This window comes from Palaemon carinicauda, chromosome 30 (assembly GCF_036898095.1).
Source record: "Palaemon carinicauda isolate YSFRI2023 chromosome 30, ASM3689809v2, whole genome shotgun sequence".
In the NCBI taxonomy this organism is placed as follows: domain Eukaryota; kingdom Metazoa; phylum Arthropoda; class Malacostraca; order Decapoda; family Palaemonidae; genus Palaemon; species Palaemon carinicauda.
Genome location: NC_090754.1, coordinates 32,837,880 through 32,859,520, shown reverse-complemented (window position 1 = coordinate 32,859,520; position 21,641 = coordinate 32,837,880). Strand labels below are relative to the sequence as shown.

Sequence of the window (21,641 nt, the reverse complement as noted above, 5' to 3'; positions counted from 1 at the left end):
GAGTGTTCAACTATCTATCGATAGTTAAGGGAAAAAGTTAGCCTTTTATGGTTGTTTCAATCGAGTTAGCCTACTCCAAGAATTAATTTCTTTTATATTCCCATGTAAAGCCAAGGAGTAGTATGATACCTTGAGGATGCAACAATGTAAGCTCTCACTTTATGGGGGTAGCTAATAATCAGTCTCATTTAAGAATTTTATATTGCAAATGAGTGAAATCAAAAGTGAATGCATCCGACTTGGGTGCAGTCATCTTATCAATCAAAGAAGGTGAAATGCCCACTGCCATTATCATAGAGAATATTCTGCCTCTTGAAGCAGGTCTTGGGACACTACAAATTGCCTTATCTACCTCCAATGGTTTCAGGTTGCAAAGAGTAGAGAGTTGTTAGCAGCAGGCTTAAGGGAGGGAGCTCTATTTTCATTGTTTCTATGTGAGAGAGATTTTGCTAAGATCTAAGAGTCTTCAAAATATTTGCCTCATAAGGTACTTTGAAATCTCATTTGTCCATCAACATTAGATTCAGCAGTTAGGGGTCTTAGTAAATGGGTTATGGTGGACCAGGCTACAGTCAAGTAGAAGAGCTTGAATCAGAGGTTGGTCTAGACCCTGAGGGCCCTCAGAGGAGACATTAGTTCACCCAAAGAAGCAGCTTTTGGCTGCATACCCTGGCATTAAGAATCTAATAGTTCAACAATTACCAACTGAACTGAAACATCACGCTTCTTCCAGGCAGGCTACCGTCCCTCCTGGGTTTGGTCAGCTTTCATCACCTATGGATGCCTCTATCATGGCCAAAATATTTGAGGCTTCTATTGGCTCCCTTTTCTGTATGGTGGCCCCACTCAAGGTCTTTCCATTCCCATCAGCTCCTTTGTTTCTACTGCTACACATTTACCTAAGCTTCTGGACTCAGAAATTCATGGACCTTTGGATTTTCAAGCTCAAGAGAAAGCCCCAGTAGGAGCCTATTCTCCTTACCAAAGTCTTTCTGATTCACTAACGGGGGAGGAGTCGGTGGAGGCTGTATCTGTTATGGATACTGAAGAGGGAGACGGTGTAAAACCCCAGATAATTGGGAAAGGGATATTCTTTCTGGCCTAAGGAGAATAATTTCCTTGCCAAATGCTTTGATATTCCTTTTGATGATGTAACCCACCAGAAGAGGACACCTCTCATCCTAGACCCTCAACAGAATGTCTATAGTATGACAGGCATCTAGCTCCCTCCCCATGGATCTTCTCTTCTGAGGAGAGTTTCAACCTATCATTTAATACACATTTGCTTGGTTGGAGATGAATATCTGTTATGGTACACAAGTCTAATCTTATGTTTCTCTGGTATTAGTTCTTGGAGACCACACAACACATTAACCCCCAAAAAGGGATTTTGACGAAGGAAAACCATATTTTTGGGGAGGCGCTGAATGGTTTTCAAGACCCCCTCACCTCCCTAGCCTTGTGTAGGGAAGGGAGGCTTATAAGCCTTTCTTAGAATATAAAAGATGGCAGTTGAACGCTTACTAGCGACCAAGTAACCTTAGCCCCAGTACCAATATTGGTTTTCTGCAATGAGTCATCTTGTGTCCAACATATTTCATCATAAGAGGTGCTGTGATATATTCAATAGAGCCTGAGTCAATAGTTCTTCCTTAAACTCACAGAGTCCATGCTATGTACATTGATACACTGGCCCAGAAGCTGTAGTTCGACTGGAGCCTACTCAATGGACAGCCGTCTTCTGTCACAAGACTAGTTACACTTGCATTTTTGGACACAAAAACTGGGTATATAAATGAATAATGGGTTTACATAAAAGGGATTTTGACGAAGGAAAAATCTATTTCTGGGTGAGGGACCTGTGTCGCCCAGTGAAATGCTCCTTATAGCACCATTTCTAAGGTATAAATACTGCTAAATATACCACAGAAAAAAGTTGCATGGAATGCCAGAAATAAACCCACCTCACTCACTCTAATAGTGTGTCGGTATAGTAACTAGGGCGTGTTAAAACCACTACCAGAGGTCCCTTACCAATTAGTCCTCTCCTTCCTCAATATCCCCCGATACTACGAGGTGCCGTTTAGACAGCTTTACAAGCAAACATTCAATGAAAAGATTAAAAGTAACAAAGTTAATGAATAAATAAAGAAACAAAGACTGTAAACAGGTGTGCATCAAGAGCCTTGAACAAAGTGAAAATTAATGGCTACCAATGGGATACTTAATATCAAGGTAAAGTATCCTTTAGTGACTTGCAATCATTACAGAATATATTTTTAGTTTAAGCCTTAATTCTACTCTAGATAGAAAAAATATCATATAAGTGTATTATAATATATACGGTATAAAATTCTAAGCCATACACGCAAGCAATCCATCAAATCTTTAAGCTTTGAAAGATAGCAGCCATGAAATAAAATAATTCAGTGTTTTACATATAAAGTATATTTTGCAATCAGCAAAAATAAATGTTGTACTATATCTATACTATATTTTGCTTTCCCAAAACATCAATTATCTTCAATGTTTTTTTCAAAATCTTGACATGGAATAATTTTCCGTAAACAGTTTATATGTTGATATTGATTACAAAAACTGAAGGATACAACAGTAATTCCGCACCTCATAAAATAAGCAAAAAACACAATACACTATGAGCCTTGACATTACATACCTTCTCTTGAACTGCTTTGGGAACCAACAACATTTCAGCATAACTCGGGCAATTCATAATTACACATATTGATCGTAAACTAGCACTCTGAAGGAATGCTAGGCGTAATGCCATACCCTCTTCAGCTGCCAGTTCCCCAGGCTGCAAGAAAAAAAAACTTTAAATTTTTGCTTCTTAATTCTGCAATAGGGAGAGACAGATACACTGTACACATAAACAAAAAAGGAAAACTTAAAAGTGATGAGGAAGAACTTTGTATTAATTTACAAAATACATAATAATGAGTTACGCAAATACGTAATACAGTAATGAGTTATGAATTAATTATTAAAAAGATATCTATGGCAAATAATTATGAAATTATGATGTGTACAAGGGTAACTGAGACTTATATCATTAAGAGAAGGTTGAAATACAAAAGAGGTTAAAAACAAATAAAGAAGTTAATTACTTTATACTCCTATCTCACAGCTGGATGAATTCTCTTTCAGCGAACAACTCTATCAGCCATTGCAATAAGCAAAGCAGTGGGAGATCAACATAATATTTATTTGTGCTACGTTATACAAATTACTTTTCAAATAAAACCTACACAACAGCCAATTTATCATTAACCTTTAGCTATTTTTTTAAACCATTAGGTGTTTGGATAATATACCACCACCTAAAACTATTCATATACCTAAAACCTAAATCGAAGACAGATAATGGAAGTTTATAAAGAACAGAGCACTAACAATTAAATCTTAGTTATTCAAATAATGGGTTATAAAGACTTTCTCAATCATTCTTATAATTAATATGCAAATTGGGTAAAAATGGCTAAAATTGATAAAAGCAGGAGAACATAAATTAAAAGCAATTCAAATAGGTCTACTTAGTCCCTAAGTTAATAAACATTTTTCCTTTATTAGTTAATAAGAAATGTCTGGTATGGAATATTTATGATACTGAATCCCAAGGTGAAAGCTTCTTTGCCAGTTTCTACTAAATCATCTGTTTTTGCAGCTGATGAATAAGTGACAACCTTCACTACATTTTCAAGGTGACAAGAGAATACACTTATGATATACTTTCTGGAGTAATGTTCAAGCTATACAGCTAGTGAAGCTACAGTACAACTAGTGAGACATGTTTAGACTGTTTTATAGCCAACTGGACAATAAGACTTTAACAAATTGCTAAGTAGAGCGCTTTTTATACATGTTTATCGAGGCAAAATCTGTTCGGCATATTTTCTTTTTAAACACTATAGGTGTTGGGAGATAAATAGTGAGGGGATGAATGCTGTACTATGTACTGCTTTTAACACACTGTGTCTCAGTGGGCCCATGGATTACAAAATCTACAAGGCATAAAAGATTTTAGATACCCAAAATTTATGAGAGTAAATGACGAAGATAAAAGGGTTGAGAACTTTGTATTGGCAAATAGGTAGGTCTCAAAAGAGGTAGAGCATTTTCCTCACCATGGATAGACAATGGACTGTATAGCAAGAATTGAGAGGGCAGTGAGAAAGAGCATGGATGAAATGGAGATTGCCACACTTTTGGCAAATTTTCCATTAATAGAAAGAGTACAGGCTTATACTGTAATGAGTACCTAAAGTTTTTAAAACTATATATTGCTAAAAAATGGTAACTGACTGAGAAAATGAAAGATATTTTGATAAGGTGTGACCTTAAGATGTACGATTCATGAGTGGATTGATTGATTGATTGATTTAAAGTTTTCAGGCATCCTGACATCTAAGGTCATTGATGCCTCATGAGTGGAGAATAGTGGGAAGATCATATCGCAAACGACGACCTGACGGAGAGATGTGATACCCAGAAACTGGAAAAAAAGGCTGACAACTAAAAGATTGAGAAGATTTGAATAAGTGATGAGAATGGATAAGGGACAGTTAGTAGCAAAAACAAAAAAATACAGAAATGGTAAGACAAAGGCTAGCAAGAGGGCCAAGGAAGATGTGAAAACATGATAAATGATGACCTAGCCATTATGGGAGTTCTGGAAGACAAAGTACAGGAGAGAAGAGAATGGAGAAAACTCATATGTCTAACCTCACAAAGGGAAGAATAAATGTAAAAATATTTATGATTATGATAATGATAAGAATACTATAGGCTACAGTAAAAAAAACATACCAAGTACATGTATAATGGTACATAAATAAATAAAAGAAGGCTCATTGAATTCGGGAATGGGGAACTGCCTTAAGATGTATTTCCGGAAACAGTTGAGGAAAAAAATTGGGTCATACTTGCAGGCATTATTTTGAACATTTGGATAATTTGTTTTTTAGCCTCAATATGTTAATAATGTGCTCTACATTTCATTTTCATCAAAATCAGTTGCAGTGCCCAGGTTCCATTCAGTGCAACCACACAGAAATAATGTACAACACTAAAGCTTTATCTAGTAAAAATATAATAATCCACAATAAAAAAACAGTAAATTTTGCAACCACCTATAACATACAATAAAACTCCCCAAAACAATTACATGTATAGACACAGTATCATTTCAAGATAACAAAAGAAGACTAACGAATTAAGCTTATATTTCTATATTACAGACCACAAAAATGCAAATTTTTATAGGGACACAGAAACAGAAGTCCTCAACTTCCTATAAGAAAATAGGGAACAAATAAACCCCTATCAAAATCCAGATCTGCAGACTGGACAAGAACAACTACTTAATAGCAGACATTAGAATACATGAGATAAAGAAAGCAGTGAAAGTATTTAAACACAAAGCACTAGGTAAAAGTGGCATAAACAAGCTAATGCTATCAAAACTACAAATGGTGGCATTGAGAAGACTCCAACAAATATTAAACCTAACACTCTCAAAGGGATATTACCCAAATTCAAGCAAAGAAGAAATACTCATACTTCCCCCCTAAACCAGAGAAAGACCCAAAACAGCCAGCAAACAGAAGGCCAATCACACTGCAGGAAGTGCTGGGAAAAGTGTTTGAAAAATCATAAACACAAGACCAAGGAGATTCCTATAAAGTAACAATAAATTGTACAAACACCAACATGGTTTCAGGACAGGGAGAGGCATTGAAACTGCCCTCATGGCAATTTACAAAATAATAGCCATGAATCAACTAAATAAAAAATACCAATGCAATATCATATGTAGAGATATCTCTAAGGCATTTGATAAAGTATGGCATGGTAGCCTCAAATATAAAATACTCCAATTGTAACTACCAATAATAATGGAAAAACTCTTCTCAAGCTACATTACAGAGAAAACAGTCAGAATACGTAGCAGAGATGGGAAACTGGGTGAAACAATAGATATAAAAAGTGGGGTGCCACAGGGGGGCATACTATCCCCAACTCTTTTTATCATCAACACAGCAGATATGCCAACCGCCCCCGAATATGCATAAACTATGCCTATCCAGATGACATCACACAAGTAATAATGCATCCTACAAATTCCAAAAGATTTTTAAAAATAAAAATCGAAAGAGAGAACAAAAGAATAAATGATTAAAAAAATAAGTGGAAAATAAAAACAAACAGCAACAAATTCCAACTCTTATTAGTATCAAAAAATTAATCTGCACCAATAACAATAAAAAATATAAATATACCATTTAATAACGAAGTTAAAATCCTTGGTGTGTCTATTTAAATAACTGGCATAAGCTGCCATATCAAACAAAAATTCCAATTGGCAAAACACAGAAAAGGAGCATTAAAACATTTCAAACTACTGGATAAAAACACGAGAGTAAATCTTTACAAAAGCCTGATAAGACCTCTATTCGAATATCCAACAGCACCAGCATGCTCAATGGCTCAATCAAAGATGAAAACCATACAAAAATTCCAAAATGGAAACATAAGAAACAATCATAGCCTAAACCGTAACAACAATAATAATAATATCAATGAAAATAGCGAGACACTCCATAACATATACAATCTTGAACCAGTTAACGTCAGATACCACAGAAGAGCCACAAAAGCCTGGGATAGATTAAAAAACATTTACCCAGAACTTGCAACAACAAGTGAGGAAATAAACACACAACATGAGCATTCCTGGTGGAAAAGAATAGCTCCATTCATTGCTCAGGACAAACCAAATCCAGAGTATTAAAATAAAACAAAAAGTAGATAAACATAAATAAATAAACAAGCCCCCAGAAAAGGAATAATCATGAAAACACAAGTCCCTCAGAGGATGGCAAGAGAATCACCTCATGGTAGTCCACTATATATATGTATAAAAAAAAAAAAAAAAAAAAAAAAAAAAAAAAAAAGAGGAAAAAGAAGAAGAAGAAGAAAAAGAAGAAGCTATTGGGTCCATTCCAATCTTTCCACGTCTCACTATTCTTCATTTTAACACTTTTCTCTCCAAATTCTTCCAAAATCCTAATTCCCCCTCCCCTCCCCACCTATCCTATCCCCTTATACTGTAGCTGTAGCTGTTCTATGGGGCATATATAAAAGATTTATAATGAAATTAGAGGTGAAATTGACTCAAAATATTTTTACTGAAGTTGGCCAGGTAAGTGAGATGAAGCCAGAGTAGGTATAAATACAAAAAGCTGGAAGTAATACAGCTTGGATTGGATACGAATATGGCTATCATGGCCAGTACTTTTGTCAGGGATGCCATATTTCAATAAACATAAACTAGAGTAATTAGCTAAAAAACTGATAGTTTTAAGAAGTAATTTTCTACTCCGTATTTTAGGTTATGTCACTTGCCAACCAGAGACTGACCCACAGAGATCCAACACTGACCTAAAGAAGCTAAAAAGTACTATATACCTTATAATTTTCCTGATTTTACTACTTTTAAACTAAGATGTTCTTTCAACTCGGGATTTCACGTATTGTATACTAAAAGAAAAAGTACTTGGAACAATGGAAGCAAGATCAATCATTCTCTGCACGATTTTCCTGAAAATTAACATCTCAATGGCTGAAATTTATCTTATTTATAATGTAATGTATCATCCTTCAATACAAATAATAAATATATATGGAGGAATACCACACACTGGATGCATGCTCATTTTCCTAATAAACCAGTTACATTCCCATCTAAATGTTCCAACAAGAGACTTACTCTTCATTCTAAACATATGTCAATCACTATCTAGACCATATATCCTCAACACCCTCAATACTGGATCTCAACCTACTTACCCTGGAGCTTTTTCTAACCCCAAGTAAGCCTTATATAGTTTTTTCTTTGACTCAAACACTACAAATTTGAAAATAAACTTTTAATACACATCCTTCTTTTTGTTGAAATCCATATTATTTTCACCTTTTCAGTCTTTCGCCATTTGCCTTACTCTCTCAATCAAAATTCTACCATACACCACTTTCCCTGGTATACTAAGTTTTGTTATACACCAACAGTATATTATAACAATTACAGCCACCTATAACACCTTCCCTTATATACAAACATTCATTACCATTACAAAAGTTTTGGAATCTGTCGCACATCCACATTACCATGAAAATTGGACAAATCAAGGACCTGCAAACAAATCCTCCACAAAAAAGCATGGTTTACATTTTTTTTTGAGTTACCTTTTTGATCCCGAAACTGTGAGAACTATTTAAACGTGTAAGGCCTTGACACATAAAATAAGCAATAAAGCACATACAGTCCTTACCTTTTGATCACTTGGACGATTTTCTCTTTCACCCGATGAAAAAGTCTCCAGCTGTGAAATAAGCACCTATTTAGGGTATACATGGCTACAAGCAAATCAAGTGAAAGCTATGGCCTTATGAGTTGAAAAAACACCCTGATTACAATACTGATACAGTAAAATAAGATAAAATACATAATGCACAAAATAATACTGTACATGTATGTCCAAATCAGCTAAATTACTAAACACATACAAAGACTTTAAATACAGTACTTCTAATTTAGTATAAGGAATTAATGCTAAGATTTACTGGGGGTTCTTTTAAGGGAAACTGGGCATTCAATTTAAAAGTAACAAATTTACTAAAAACAATAACATGACCAGATGAATTAAAAAATAAAAACTGTGCATTAACATTTCATAGCCAAATCAAATGTTTATCCAGAGGAGGTAGGTTTTAATCAATGGAATAAAATAAACAATGGTGGAATGAGCAAACAATGTCCTCTCATAATTTTGTAATACATATGATAGCACAAGATCATGACCAAGCTTTTGTTACCTCACAGCCTGATTATCAACTTCTACTCCTCTTGAAACATAACGTCACAGATAAATAGTTTGGCTTACCACTTACCAGATTCTAATTCTAAGGACCCTCTTATTTAGAGAAATTTGAAGATTATGCATGAATCTCACATCTCATGTGAAAACATATCATTAAATTATTTTCAAGTTAATAAACAAATCAATAAGTATTTAATGCTATAGAATAAATTAATAAAAAAAAAAAAACAGTAAACCTCACTCCCACTTGACAGCATGGGATAACTAGCTAGGCCAATATGACCTAACATGAGATTCCTTTAACATCTTCCTTCTCATCACCTATATACAGTATCTATATAAGATTTTCTATTTGCATGATTAGATATAAAACTATTTGTCACCCCTGTCTGCTGTTTTAGATGCACTTAGTAAAAACAAAAGTTTTGGTGAAACAGTTTTTAGTTAATTATTCCCTTTCTCTCCTCCTACAGTCTAAAGTTACATGCTTCCAATGATCCTATCCTTTCATCCCTTTTATCAATTCTCTTTTCTTTTTATTAGAATTATCCTATATAATTTCTTCGAAATTTAAAAGTTCTCTAAGAACTAATGTAATATCATGTTATCTTCCTCCTTTTGGATGGAATTAAATAAACCTTCTAATATACTCCACTGCTCTCCCTAAAATAAATTATATTCGTCTTATTATTATATTCATATATATTGCTGTTTTGTCAGTAAATCTTAAGAAGACATTCCTGCATATTCCTAATTTTAAAACTAAATAACTTTCTCCTATACTACACTTACTCTTGTTAAATATAGTTCCTCAATGTTTGCATATCTCCCTACAAATGGCTTCATCTGAATACAGACTAAATCATCTTACAATAAGAAATATTAATGAAATTCCAATTATCATTACATAACGCCCAAAATAATTCCTCTTGAATTCTGACCACCTTCCTCAAAAACCAAACATGAGGGAAGAGGTACTACATTCCTGTTTGACTAATGGTTTTTCCAACAATATCATTCAGTGACAGGTGTACAAATAAACAAAACTAAATGTAAGACTATTTTTATATGACAAATAACACATAGTGCTCCTAAAATCAAACATACTTAAACTTGATATACGAGTGGATCTATTGGTTAAACCAAAATTCCCAATATATTCAAAGTTCTAACAGTCAAACTTACTCTGAATTTTTGCAACCATGTTCCCTAAAATATTTTCCATATTCTCTATCTGGTGTCTCATTATAATTATTCAAATCAAATTAGAAATAAAACTTGCTAATGATATTAATTTGTATTCTAATCCTGTCTCATACATTCTATTACCTTTTAAATCAAAAGTTATAGCAGACAGCCATAACCTATTTTACCTTTTATGTTAAGCACCACACTTTTCTTCTTTTTTGAATGTGTGTGTGTTAGGGGGTCGAATAAATGAAAAATTTAGTTTGCTTGTTGTATCCACTTCTATATATAAAAATGTTATTTTGATAATAAAATAAATTTTTGAATATACTTACCCGGTGATTATATAAGCTGCAGCTCTGCTGCTCGACAGAAAACTCTACGGAAAAAATCCGCCAGCGATCGCTATGCAGGTAGGGGGTGTACTTCAACAGCGCCATCTGTCGTGCAGGTACTCAGTACTCATTGTAAACAAAGAACTCAATTTTCTCCTCGGTCCACTGCGTCTCTATTGGGGAGGAAGGGAGGGTCCTTTAATATATAATCACCGGGTAAGTATATTCAAAAGTTTATTTTATTATCAAAATAACATTTTTCAATATTTAACTTAGCCGGTGATTATATAAGCTGATTCACACCCAGGGGGGGTGGGTAGAGACAGGCAATAAATGTTTACATTATTATGAGCTAAGGATTTTTATTTCATTTTAGAAGTTATCAAAATAACAAAAATAAAATAAATAAGTACCTGGTAAGGAAGTCGACTTGAACAATTACTCTGCCTTTTTAAGTACGTCTTCCTTACGGAGCCTCGCGATCCTCTTAGGATGCTGAGCGACCCCCTAGGATCTGAAGTATGAAGGGTTGCAACCCATACCACAGGACCTCATCAAAACCTCTAATCTAGGCGCTTCTCAAGAAAAGAATTTCACCACCCGCCAAATCAACCAGGATGCGAAAGGCTTCTTAGCCTTCCGGACAACCCAAAAACAACAATAAAAACATTTCAAGAGAAAGATTAAAAAGGTTATGGAATTAGGGGATTGTAGGGGTTGAGCCCTCACCCACTACTGCACTCGCTGCTACGAATGGTCCCAGGGTGTAGCAGTTCTCGTAAAGAGACTGGACATCTTTAAGATAAAAAGACGCGAACACTGACTTGCTTCTCCAATAGGTTGCGTCCATTATACTTCGCAGAGATCTATTTTGTTTAAAGGCCACTGAAGTTGCGACAGCTCTAACTTCATGTGTCCTTACCTTCAGCAAAGCTTGGTCTTCCTCACTCAGATGTTTGTGGTAGCTCAATTCCCACTGATTACCGCCCAATTTCCATAACTCCCATATTATCTAAAGTTTTTGAACGTCTTCTGGCAAAACGTCTTAATAGGTTTGCTGAAGGTAATCATCTACTCCCTAGTTTGCAATTTGGTTTTCGTAAAGGCCTTGGAGCATGTGATGCCCTTCTTACAATCTCCAATGCTGTACAGAAATCCCTTGATTGTGGTCGGGAAGTTCGTATGATTGGCCTTGATTTTAGTGCTTCCTTTGACCGTGTTAATCATGAGGCCCTTGTTTTCAAACTGAAACAGTTGGGAGTGGGTGGGTTGTTTCTTAGCATTATTATTGATTTTTTAAGTAATAGATCTCAAAGAGTTGTTGTTGATGGGCACCATAGTGATTATAGGAATGTGATATCCGGTGTTCCACAGGGTAGTGTTCTTGGCCCATTACTTTTCATACTATATACACATGACATGTGGTTTGGCCTAGAAAACAAGCTTGTTGCATATGCAGATGATGCTACTCTCTTTGCATCAATTCCATCCCCTGAATGTAGATCTAGGGTTGGTGAATCCCTTAATAGAGATTTAGCTAGAATTAGTGCATGGTGCAAATTATGGGGTATGAAGTTGAATCCTAACAAAACTCAAAGTATGATTGTAAGTAGGTCAAGGACGGTGGCTCCTCAACATCCGGATCTCAGTATTGATAATGTTTCTTTAAATATGTATGACTCTTTCAAAATTTTAGGTGTGATTCTCGACAGTAAATATACTTTTGAGAAACATATAAGGTCTCTGTCTTCTTCAATTGCACAAAAAATAGGCTTATTGAGAGTCTTTCAAGATTTTCGGTGATCAATCTATTCTGAAGAAGTGTTTTAATTCTTTCATTCTACCTTGTTTTGAGTATTGTTCTCCTGTTTGGTCTTCAGCTGCTGATTCTCATCTTAATTTGTTGGACAGAAACTTACGGTCTATTAAATTTCTTATTCCTGATCTAGATATTAATCTCTGGCACCGTCGTTCAATTAGTTCATTATGCATGTTGCATAAGATTTTTCATAACTCTGACCATCCTTTACATTCAGATCTCCCTGGACAATTCTATCCTGTTCGTAATACTAGGCAGGCAGTTAATTCTAATAGCCAGGCCTTCTCCATCACGAGGCTCAATACTACGCAGTACTCTAGAAGTTTTATTCCAGCTGTTACCAAGTTGTGGAATGATCTTCCTAATCGGGTGGTTGAATCAGTAGTACTTCAAAAGTTTAAAGTTGGAGCAAATGCTTTTTTGTTGACCAGGCGGACATGAGTCTTTTATAGTTTATTTATGACATATTTGTTTTTGATGCTGTTAATAGTTTATATATGACATGTCTGTTTTGATGTTGTTACTGTTTTTAGAATGATTTATTGTTAATTTGTTCTCTTCATTTATTTATTTCCTTATTTCCCGTTCCTCACTGGGCTATTTTTCCCTGTTGGAGCCCCTGGGCTTATAGCATCTTGCTTTTCCAACTAGGGTTGTAGCTTGGATAGTAATAATAATAATAATAATAATGAGCTTCTCGTATTAACAGTCTGATAAAATAGGATAAAGCATTCTTTGACATAGGCAAAGATGGTTTCTTAACTGAACACCATAAAGCTTCTGACTGTCCTCGTAAAGGTTTAGTTCGTCTTAAATAGAACTTAAGAGCTCTCACAGGGCATAAGACTCTTTCTAGTTCATTTCCAACCATATTCGATAGGCTTGGAATATCGAACGATTTCGGCCAAGGACGAGAGGGTAGCTCGTTTTTGGCTAGAAAACCAAGCTGTAAAGAACATGTAGCCGTTTCAGATGAAAATCCGATGTTCCTGCTGAAGGCGTGAATCTCACTGACTCTTTTAGCTGTGGCTAAGCAAACCAGGAAAAGAGTCTTTAAAGTGAGATCTTTAAAGGAGGCTGATTGTAGCGGCTCGAACCTTTCTGACATGAGGAATCTTAGTACCACGTCTAAATTCCAACCAGGTGTAGCCAAACGACGCTCCTTCGTGGTCTCATAAGACTTAAGGAGGTCCTGTAGATCTTTGTTGTTGGAAAGATCTAAGCCTCTGTGACGGAAGACTGATGCCAACATGCTTCTGTAACCCTTGATAGTGGGAGCTGAAAGAGATCGTTCTTTCCTCAGGTATAAAAGGAAGTCAGCTATTTGAGTTACAGAGGTACTGGTCGAGGATACAGATACTGACTTGCACCAGTTTCGGAAGACTTCCCACTTCGATTGGTAGACTCTAAGGGTGGATGTCCTCCTTGCTCTAGCAATCGCCCTGGCTGCCTCCTTCGAAAAGCCTCTAGCTCTCGAGAGTCTTTCGATAGTCTGAAGGCAGTCAGACGAAGAGCGTGGAGGCCTTGGTGTACCTTCTTTACGTGTGGCTGACATAGAAGGTCCACCCTTAGAGGAAGAGTTCTGGGAACGTCCACTAGCCATCGAAGTACCTCGGTGAACCATTCTCTCGCGGGCCAGAGGGGAGCAACTAACGTCAACCTTGTCCCTTCGTGAGAGGCGAACTTCTGCAGTACCTTGTTGACAATCTTGAACGGGGGGAATGCATATAGGTCTAGATGTGACCAATCTAGGAGAAAGGCATCTATATGAACTGCTGCTGGGTCCGGGATTGGTGAGCAATATATTGGGAGCCTCTTGGTCATCGAGGTTGCGAAGAGATCTATGGTAGGCTGGCCCCATGTGGCCCAAAGTCTCTTGCACACATCCTTGTGTAGGGTCCATTCTGTTGGAATGATTTGTCCCTTCCGACTGAGGCAATCTGCCATGACATTCAAGTTGCCTTGGATGAACCTCGTTACTAGTGAAATGTTTAGATCTTTTGACCAGGTGAGGAGGTCCCTTGCGATCTCGTACAACGTCATAGAGTGGGTCCCTCCTTGCTTGGAGATGTACGCCAAAGCCGTGGTGTTGTCCGAGTTCACCTCCACCACTTTGCCTTGAAGGAGAGACTTGAAGCTTTTCAAGGCCAGATGAACTGCCAGTAGCTCCTTGCAGTTGATATGCATTGTCCTTTGACTCGAGTTCCAAGTTCCCGAGCATTCCCGGCCGTCTAATGTCGCACCCCAGCCCGTGTCCGATGCGTCCGAGAAGAGAACGTGGTTGGGAGTCTGAACAGCCAGGGGCAGACCCTCTCTGAGGCTGATACTGTCCTTCCACCAAGTCAGGGAAGACTTCATCTTCTCGGAAATGGGGATCGAGACCGCTTCTAGCGTCTTGTCCTTTTTCCAGTAAACAGCTAGGTGATATTGAAGAGGACGGAGGTGTAGTCTTCCTAACGATACGAACTGTTCCAGGGATGATAGTGTCCCTATCAGACTCATCCACTGCCTGACTGAACATCGTTCCTTCTTCAGCATGTTCTGGATGCATAACTGGGCTTGACTTGTTCTGGGGGCCGACGGAAAAGCCCGAAAAGCTAGACTGTGAATCTCCATCCCTAAATACACAATAGTTTGGGATGGGACCACTTGAGACTTTTCCATATTGACAAGGAGACCCAATTCCTTGGTCAGATCTAGAGTCCACTTTAGATCCTTCAGACAGCGACGACTGGAAGAAGCTCTTAGAAGCCAGTCGTCCAAATAGAGGGAGGCTCTGATGTCCGCTAAATGAAGGAATTTGGCTACATTCCTCATCAGCCTCGTAAACACAAGAGGAGCTGTGCTTAGGCCAAAGCACAGGGCTTGAAACTGGTAGACAACCTTTTCGTAAACGAATCTCAGAAAAGGTTGGGAGTCTGGGTGGATGAGGACGTGAAAGTATGCGTCCCTTAGGTCTAAAGAGACCATCCAGTCTTCCCTTCTGACCGCTGCTAGAACGGACTTTGTGGTCTCCATGGCGAACGTCTGCTTTGTGACAAAGACATTCAGCGCACTGACGTCTAGCACCGGCCTCCACCCTCCTGTCTTCTTTGCCACTAAGAAGAGACGGTTGTAGAAGCCCGGGGTTTGATGGTCCAGGACTTTGACTACCGCTCCCTTTTCTAGTAAGAGAGACACCTCCTGTTTCAATGCTCGTCTCTTGTCTTCCTCTCTGTACCTGGGAGAGAGATCGATGGGAGACGTTGCTAGAGGGGGTTCTCGTACAAACGGGATCTTGTACCCCTCTCTGAGCAACTTCACAGATTGTGCATCTGCGCCTCTCTTCTCCCAGGTCTGCCAGAAGTTCTTGAGTCTGGCTCCCACTGCTGTCTGAAGAAGCTGGCAGTCAGACTCTGCCTTTAAAGGACTTGGTTCCTTTCTTCTTCCCACGTCTCCCTTCGGCACGAGCACCTCCTCTGCTGGAGGCTCTGCCACGAAAGGGCGGAATAAATCGGGACGCTGGAGTGTCCATCCTTGGTCTAGTTGACAAGGTAGGCAAAGGGGTGGCTTTGCGGGCAGAGGACGCAACCAGGTCATGGGTGTCCTTCTGTATCAAAGAAGCAGCAATCTCCTTAATCAAGTCCTCTGGAAAAAGGCACTTAGAGAGAGGAGCAAACAGAAGTTCGGATCTTTGACAAGGTGTCACTCCAGCTGACAGGAAAGAGCAAAGGTTCTCACGCTTCTTGAGGACTCCGGATACGAACGATGCAGCAAGCTCACTAGACCCGTCACGTATGGCCTTGTCCATGCAGGACATGATGAGCAAGGAAGATTCCTTCTCAGTCGGGGAGATCTTCCTGCTCAAAGCTCCCAGACACCAGTCTAAAAAGTTGAAGACCTCGAAGGCTCTAAATATCCCTTTCAACAGATGGTCTAGGTCCGAAGGTGACCAGCATATCTTAGAGCGTCTCATGGCTAGCCTGCGGGGAGAGTCTACAAGACTTGAGAAGTCGCCCTGGGCAGAGGCAGGAACTCCCAAGCCGAGAACTTCTCCCGTGGCATACCAGACGCTCGATCTGGAAGAGAGTTTAGCAGGGGGAAACGTAAAGGCTGTCTTCCCTAGACTCTTTTTGGACTGCATCCATTCTCCTATAACTCGTAAAGCTCTCTTGGACGAGTCTAGTAAAGGCAGGCGAGGATGACTGCGTACCTAAAGCAAACTCTGACGGAGGAGAGCGCGGAGCCACAGACACAAACTGGTCCGGAAACATCTCTTTGAACAGAGCAAGAACTTTTCTAAAGTCCAAAGAGGGTTGCGTGGACTTGGGCTCGTCAAGGTCCGAATGTGGTTCATCAACGTGTGCCGCATCGTCATCATCAGAGAGTCCATCATCCGAGTATTGAGGAGGAAGCGGCAATGGAGTAGGTATAGGCTGGTTAGCTGAGTCCGGTCGCACGGGTGCACGCGTGACTGAACCGGACGCAACGTCATGGAACTGTTGCCCAGTCTGTGAGCTGGCAACAACCATAGCAGCGCGGGGACGCACAGCGTCTACTCCAGACTGTCTAGTCTGATGTGGGCGAGCAGAGGCAACCACACTGGGTTGCGGAGGTTGACGCACCGCGTCAGAACAAAACAACTCTGACGGTTGTTGTACCTCGCGAACGTCAACGGAAGGTTCCGTGCGTCGCTGAACGTCAACATGCGGCTGGCAGGGTACACTGGAACGCATGGGTGGCGGGACTCTCTCAGCTGGAGTGCGCAAGAAGGTCGCCTCAGCGTCCACAGGACGCACAACCGAGAGTGTGGTTGGTTGTAGGCAAGAGGTTGGTGCAGCAGCAACCTTCTCCGCACGAAAGTCCTGCATCAGAGACGTTAATTGGTACTGCATGGTCTGCAGCAAAGACCACTTAGGGTCTGCAGGAGCAGGTGCGGCGACAGACGGTGTAACTGCCTGAGGCGGTACCGCTTTGCCTCTCTTAGGAGGTGAGCAGTCATCGGAAGACTGCAGCGAGTCCGAACTGACCCAGTGGCTACAACTGGGCCGTTGGACTTGCGCGGAAGGGACCGACTTGCGCTTAAGAGGTCGTGAGACCTTGGTCCATGGTTTCTTACGAGAAACCTCTTCCGCAGACGAGGAATAAATGGGCTCTCTCGTCTTTGTGTGGGTGGGGCGATCTTGGGTAGATACGCCCGAAACCACGGAGGGAACGTCTGTTCGCCGATTAAAGCCTCTCGAACCCATTGGTCGTACGACATTGCTTCTCCCCTGGACTTGGGAGCTTGCAAGAGGTCCCGGACTAGGAGGACGACAGGCACGAACAGACGAACCCTCAAGCGCAACACTATCCACAACACTATCACTCACTTTACCACTTCCCACTGCACTTTTACACTTCAGCTCCTTGACGTCCGCCATGAACTGGTTACGGTCACTAGCCAGGGACTCAACTCTCTCACCCAGAGCTTGGATGGCACGCATCATGTCAGCCATCGAAGGTTCCTGAGTGCCAGAAGGGGGATCAGGAGCAACCACTACAGGGGAAGGAATAGGTTGTGGGGCATGAGGAGAGGAAAAATCAACAGAACGAGATGAACTTCTCCTGACTCTATCTCTCTCTAGCCTACGTGTATATTTTTGGAATTCGATAAAATCGAATTCCGAAAGCCCAACGCATTCCTCACATCGATCTTCCAATTGACAGGTTTTATCCCGACAATTGGAACAAACGGTGTGAGGATCGATAGAGGCCTTCGGAAGACGCCTTGAACAGTCCCTAGCATTACACTTCCTGAATTTTGGGACTTGAGAAGGGTCAGCCATTTTGAATTGGTCAAAGGGGAATTCAAAAACTATCCAAAGTCATCAACAAATAATCCGATATCAAAAAAAGAATGCAAGGATTTATTGAAGAGAAAGCCTGCACAGCGAAAGCTCAAAACTAGAATAGTGTACTTCACCAAATAGTTGTGAAAACAAATCCAGTTAGCAACAGCGAATTAGTAGGTCTTGCCGGTAGCACGACAGAGAGAAAATTGAGTTCTTTGTTTACAATGAGTACTGAGTACCTGCACGACAGATGGCGCTGTTGAAGTACACCCCCTACCTGCATAGCGATCGCTGGCGGATTTTGAACGTAGAGTTTTCTGTCGAGCAGCAGAGCTGCAGCTTATATAATCACCGGCTAAGTTAAATATTGAAAAATACCAAATATTATCACCTAATCATTTCAATTAGGTTGAAATTTTTAAAGTAACTTTTCCCTTGGGAATTATATGTGAAATTAACTCTTTCCCATCTTTACTGTCTTGTGCACTTTATAACTGGGTTCCTATCTGGTCTATGTTTTTATCTATGCATTCCTTACAAGATACCCTGAGTACAGTATGTCTTTCAGCAGGTCTTTGACTTACTTCTATACAGTTTTTAGTGATTTTTCTTTAATCTTCTCAACAAATATTCAAACATTTTCATTAAGTGAGATCTGGCTATTTACAAGCCAGTAGATACCACATCTCTCCACCACTTCCTCAATTCTAATGACACCATCTTTCAGCCACACCTTTGTCTTCAATCTCAACAATTTGTACTAATACTTCTTCAAAACCTGTTTTCTTACTCAGTGCCAAACTCTCATCTGCAGAGTAGTACAAGTCTTACACATGCATAACAAGTTTTTGTTCTTTTTCACTAATGACATATTTTCATTGACTAGTAGTAGCCTATATAGACATCAGCCGAGTATAATAATAAGAAATTTCATTATTAAAATTCTGTTTATTTCTATGAACCTCACCTGGTGTTCATATTACTGAATTCCAAACTCTAATGGAGGTGGAATACCAGAGAATGAAAGAGATAGGTCATTCGAGACTTAAAATAGTACAATAAAAATGATCAAAAAGGAAGAATCAACTGGTCTAGACTAATAGTTATAATCCATCTCAAAATACAGTTTGAAATATGTGACACCAGATTTTCTCCCTAAAGCTATTGGGAATAAGGGACTCAACATTATCTATAAATGATAACTTACTTCCAAAACATCCCAAAACCAACTAAACCTATAATTTCTTTAATACCCTGTATAATACCCATTTAACTGGGCTCCACAAGGCACTGGAAGAGGGCTATGAAGCATGAAGTAGGAGATGACGAATGGAGAAATATTTTCTGATGTAATGCTTACATCCATTTCCAAAAGAGGGATGTGAAAAAATTCTGAATTATGGCAGACTCATAACCTTGAATAATTTTTGTGCTGATGGAAGATAAAAGACAAAATCGTCTTACACTCACAAAGTCTACCGTAAAAGATAGAACTTTCAGTTTATTATGCATTTAACCGATGCAAATGCCAAAAGCCTTTTCATTAAAGTAATTTTGTCCTAAGCCTTTTTGTCCTGAAGTTTTTTGGTCCAGCCTCTCTTTGTACAATGTTTTCCTTTTCTAGGATCCTTTCTTTGGTTTTCTCAGAAAATTTGTTGGATTTTTATGCATTAATTAAAAGTTAATATACACATATAATACAATAGAATTTTTTCCCTATTTATTACATACATTTATATAAAAAAATAGAAAAGAAAACTTAACTTAAAATATTAAAAATATTTATAAAGTGCAAAGGTTGAAAGCAACAGCATTAAAAAGTTTTTTTCTTTTTTTTTATGGGAATCACGAAGTCTGTAAGCATTTGTTAATTTAGGTATATTTTTTGTTTATGTACTCTATCCCCTCAACAAATGTGAGTTATCTTGATTTAAATCAAGAAAGTTTCATTTTCCAAAGTTTCTATTGGTCGCCAAATATTAGGATGACTTGAGCCAATAAAAAACTTTAATGGAGAATGGTATCCTTCCAAACTGTTATTTGTTCTTGGCAAGTTATAGACAACTCTGGCATTTATATACCATAATTCCATAATCTTTTCTTCATGATGTATTACACTTTCTGATATAATGTTATGCACACTATTCGGCTTACTTTGAACTGCCTCATCCTGCATTTCAGCTACAGCAATTCTTGCTGTTACTAACGCCAGTTCTGATGGATTTTTGTGGTCATCTGACACATACACACTGTATGCATATGCAAACAGCACAAATTTCTATGTTCATAATGCCAATAATATTTTTCCAATTTTAATTGTGGGAGTGAAAATAATACACATACCACATATTTTCATGTAAAGGACGACCCCATCCAAAGGGCGAACTCCAAAATTTCCCTTAGAAAAAGCATTTTTATCATACACTCCATGTAATGGGCAAATAGCAATTTCAAGGCCAGCCTAATGTTACTACACTTTTATCATAAATATTATACCATACATATAATCTTTATTTATAATAACATCTTTACTAAAAGCCATTAGTATCCTTAATTATCAATTGCATGTGTAAATGAATTCGTTATGATCGGCGATGAAATGTAACAAAACGTTTTCTGTTTTAGGCAGTGTTTTTTTGGAAAAGCATGATATAAAATTGCTCTTATTTTATCTATTCTGAAATTCTAAGGATAAAAAGTAAGTAAAATAACATTAATAATAATATAATTATTATATGACCAATACTTGGTAGGATATCTGTTGCTGCAAAATCTAACCTATACACATGTGTGTAAATGCGTTTCTTTGTTCATTATGATCGGCAATGGAACGTAAACAAAGCAATAGTTTTGGTTTTCGGTGGCATGTTTAGCAAAAGCATGATATAAAATTGCCTTTTTAAAAATCTAGAGGAAATTGGATTAAAAAGTCATTGGACCAAAAAAAATCAAGGACAAAAAGATGGTACACTAAAAAGTCATTAGACCAAGAGACGTTGGGCCAAAAGGGATGGACAAAGAGATGTTGGATAAAGTGACGTCAGACGAAAAGATATATAAATCCTAAGGCAACTCATTTAGAGCTTTCAACTGGAAAGGTACTTTACATGAGAGGAACAATGCGGCATTCACACTCCTCATAACAGATATATAAATCACATTATCATCTCCATGTAGTAATTGCTGACAAATCCAGAGGAAAAAACTTATAACGCAATTAAACTTATCACAATCTGGAAATCTGAGTGTTGAACAAATGCCACCGAGAGATATACATAACAACGAGTCCCTTTCGTATCTCTACTTCGCTTCTTGCCATTAACCACTAGTGTGTCTCATTACTGTGCTTTACTAGAGACATGTGTCTTGAATGTTGAGAAAAGGGGAAATTTTAAGAACTTTTAGGAGTGAATGTCAATAAACTGAGCTTTTCCTTAGAAGAAGCAATACATCAGGCAAGGTTGATAAAAATAAATCTAACCCAACAGTATTTTGCCACTAAATGCATCATCTTTAATACCAGCCACATACACTTTTTATGCTTTGCTTTACTCTTTTCTACTTTTCAAGTCTTTACAAGCTTGGT

At 38.4% G+C, this 21,641-nt stretch overlaps 1 protein-coding gene across 1 annotated transcript in view; it reads right to left on the bottom strand.

Moving 5' to 3' along the window:
- Positions 1-21,641, bottom strand: part of LOC137623451 (probable E3 ubiquitin-protein ligase HERC1) — a 297,680-nt gene that overhangs the window by 41,929 nt on the left and 234,110 nt on the right. Inside the window, exons 39-40 of the mRNA XM_068354286.1 lie at positions 8,352-8,402; positions 2,678-2,818 (exon numbers count right to left, since the gene is read on the bottom strand). Of these exons, the coding sequence (XP_068210387.1) occupies positions 2,678-2,818; positions 8,352-8,402 (192 nt within the window). The remainder of the gene's footprint in view (positions 1-2,677; positions 2,819-8,351; positions 8,403-21,641) is intronic.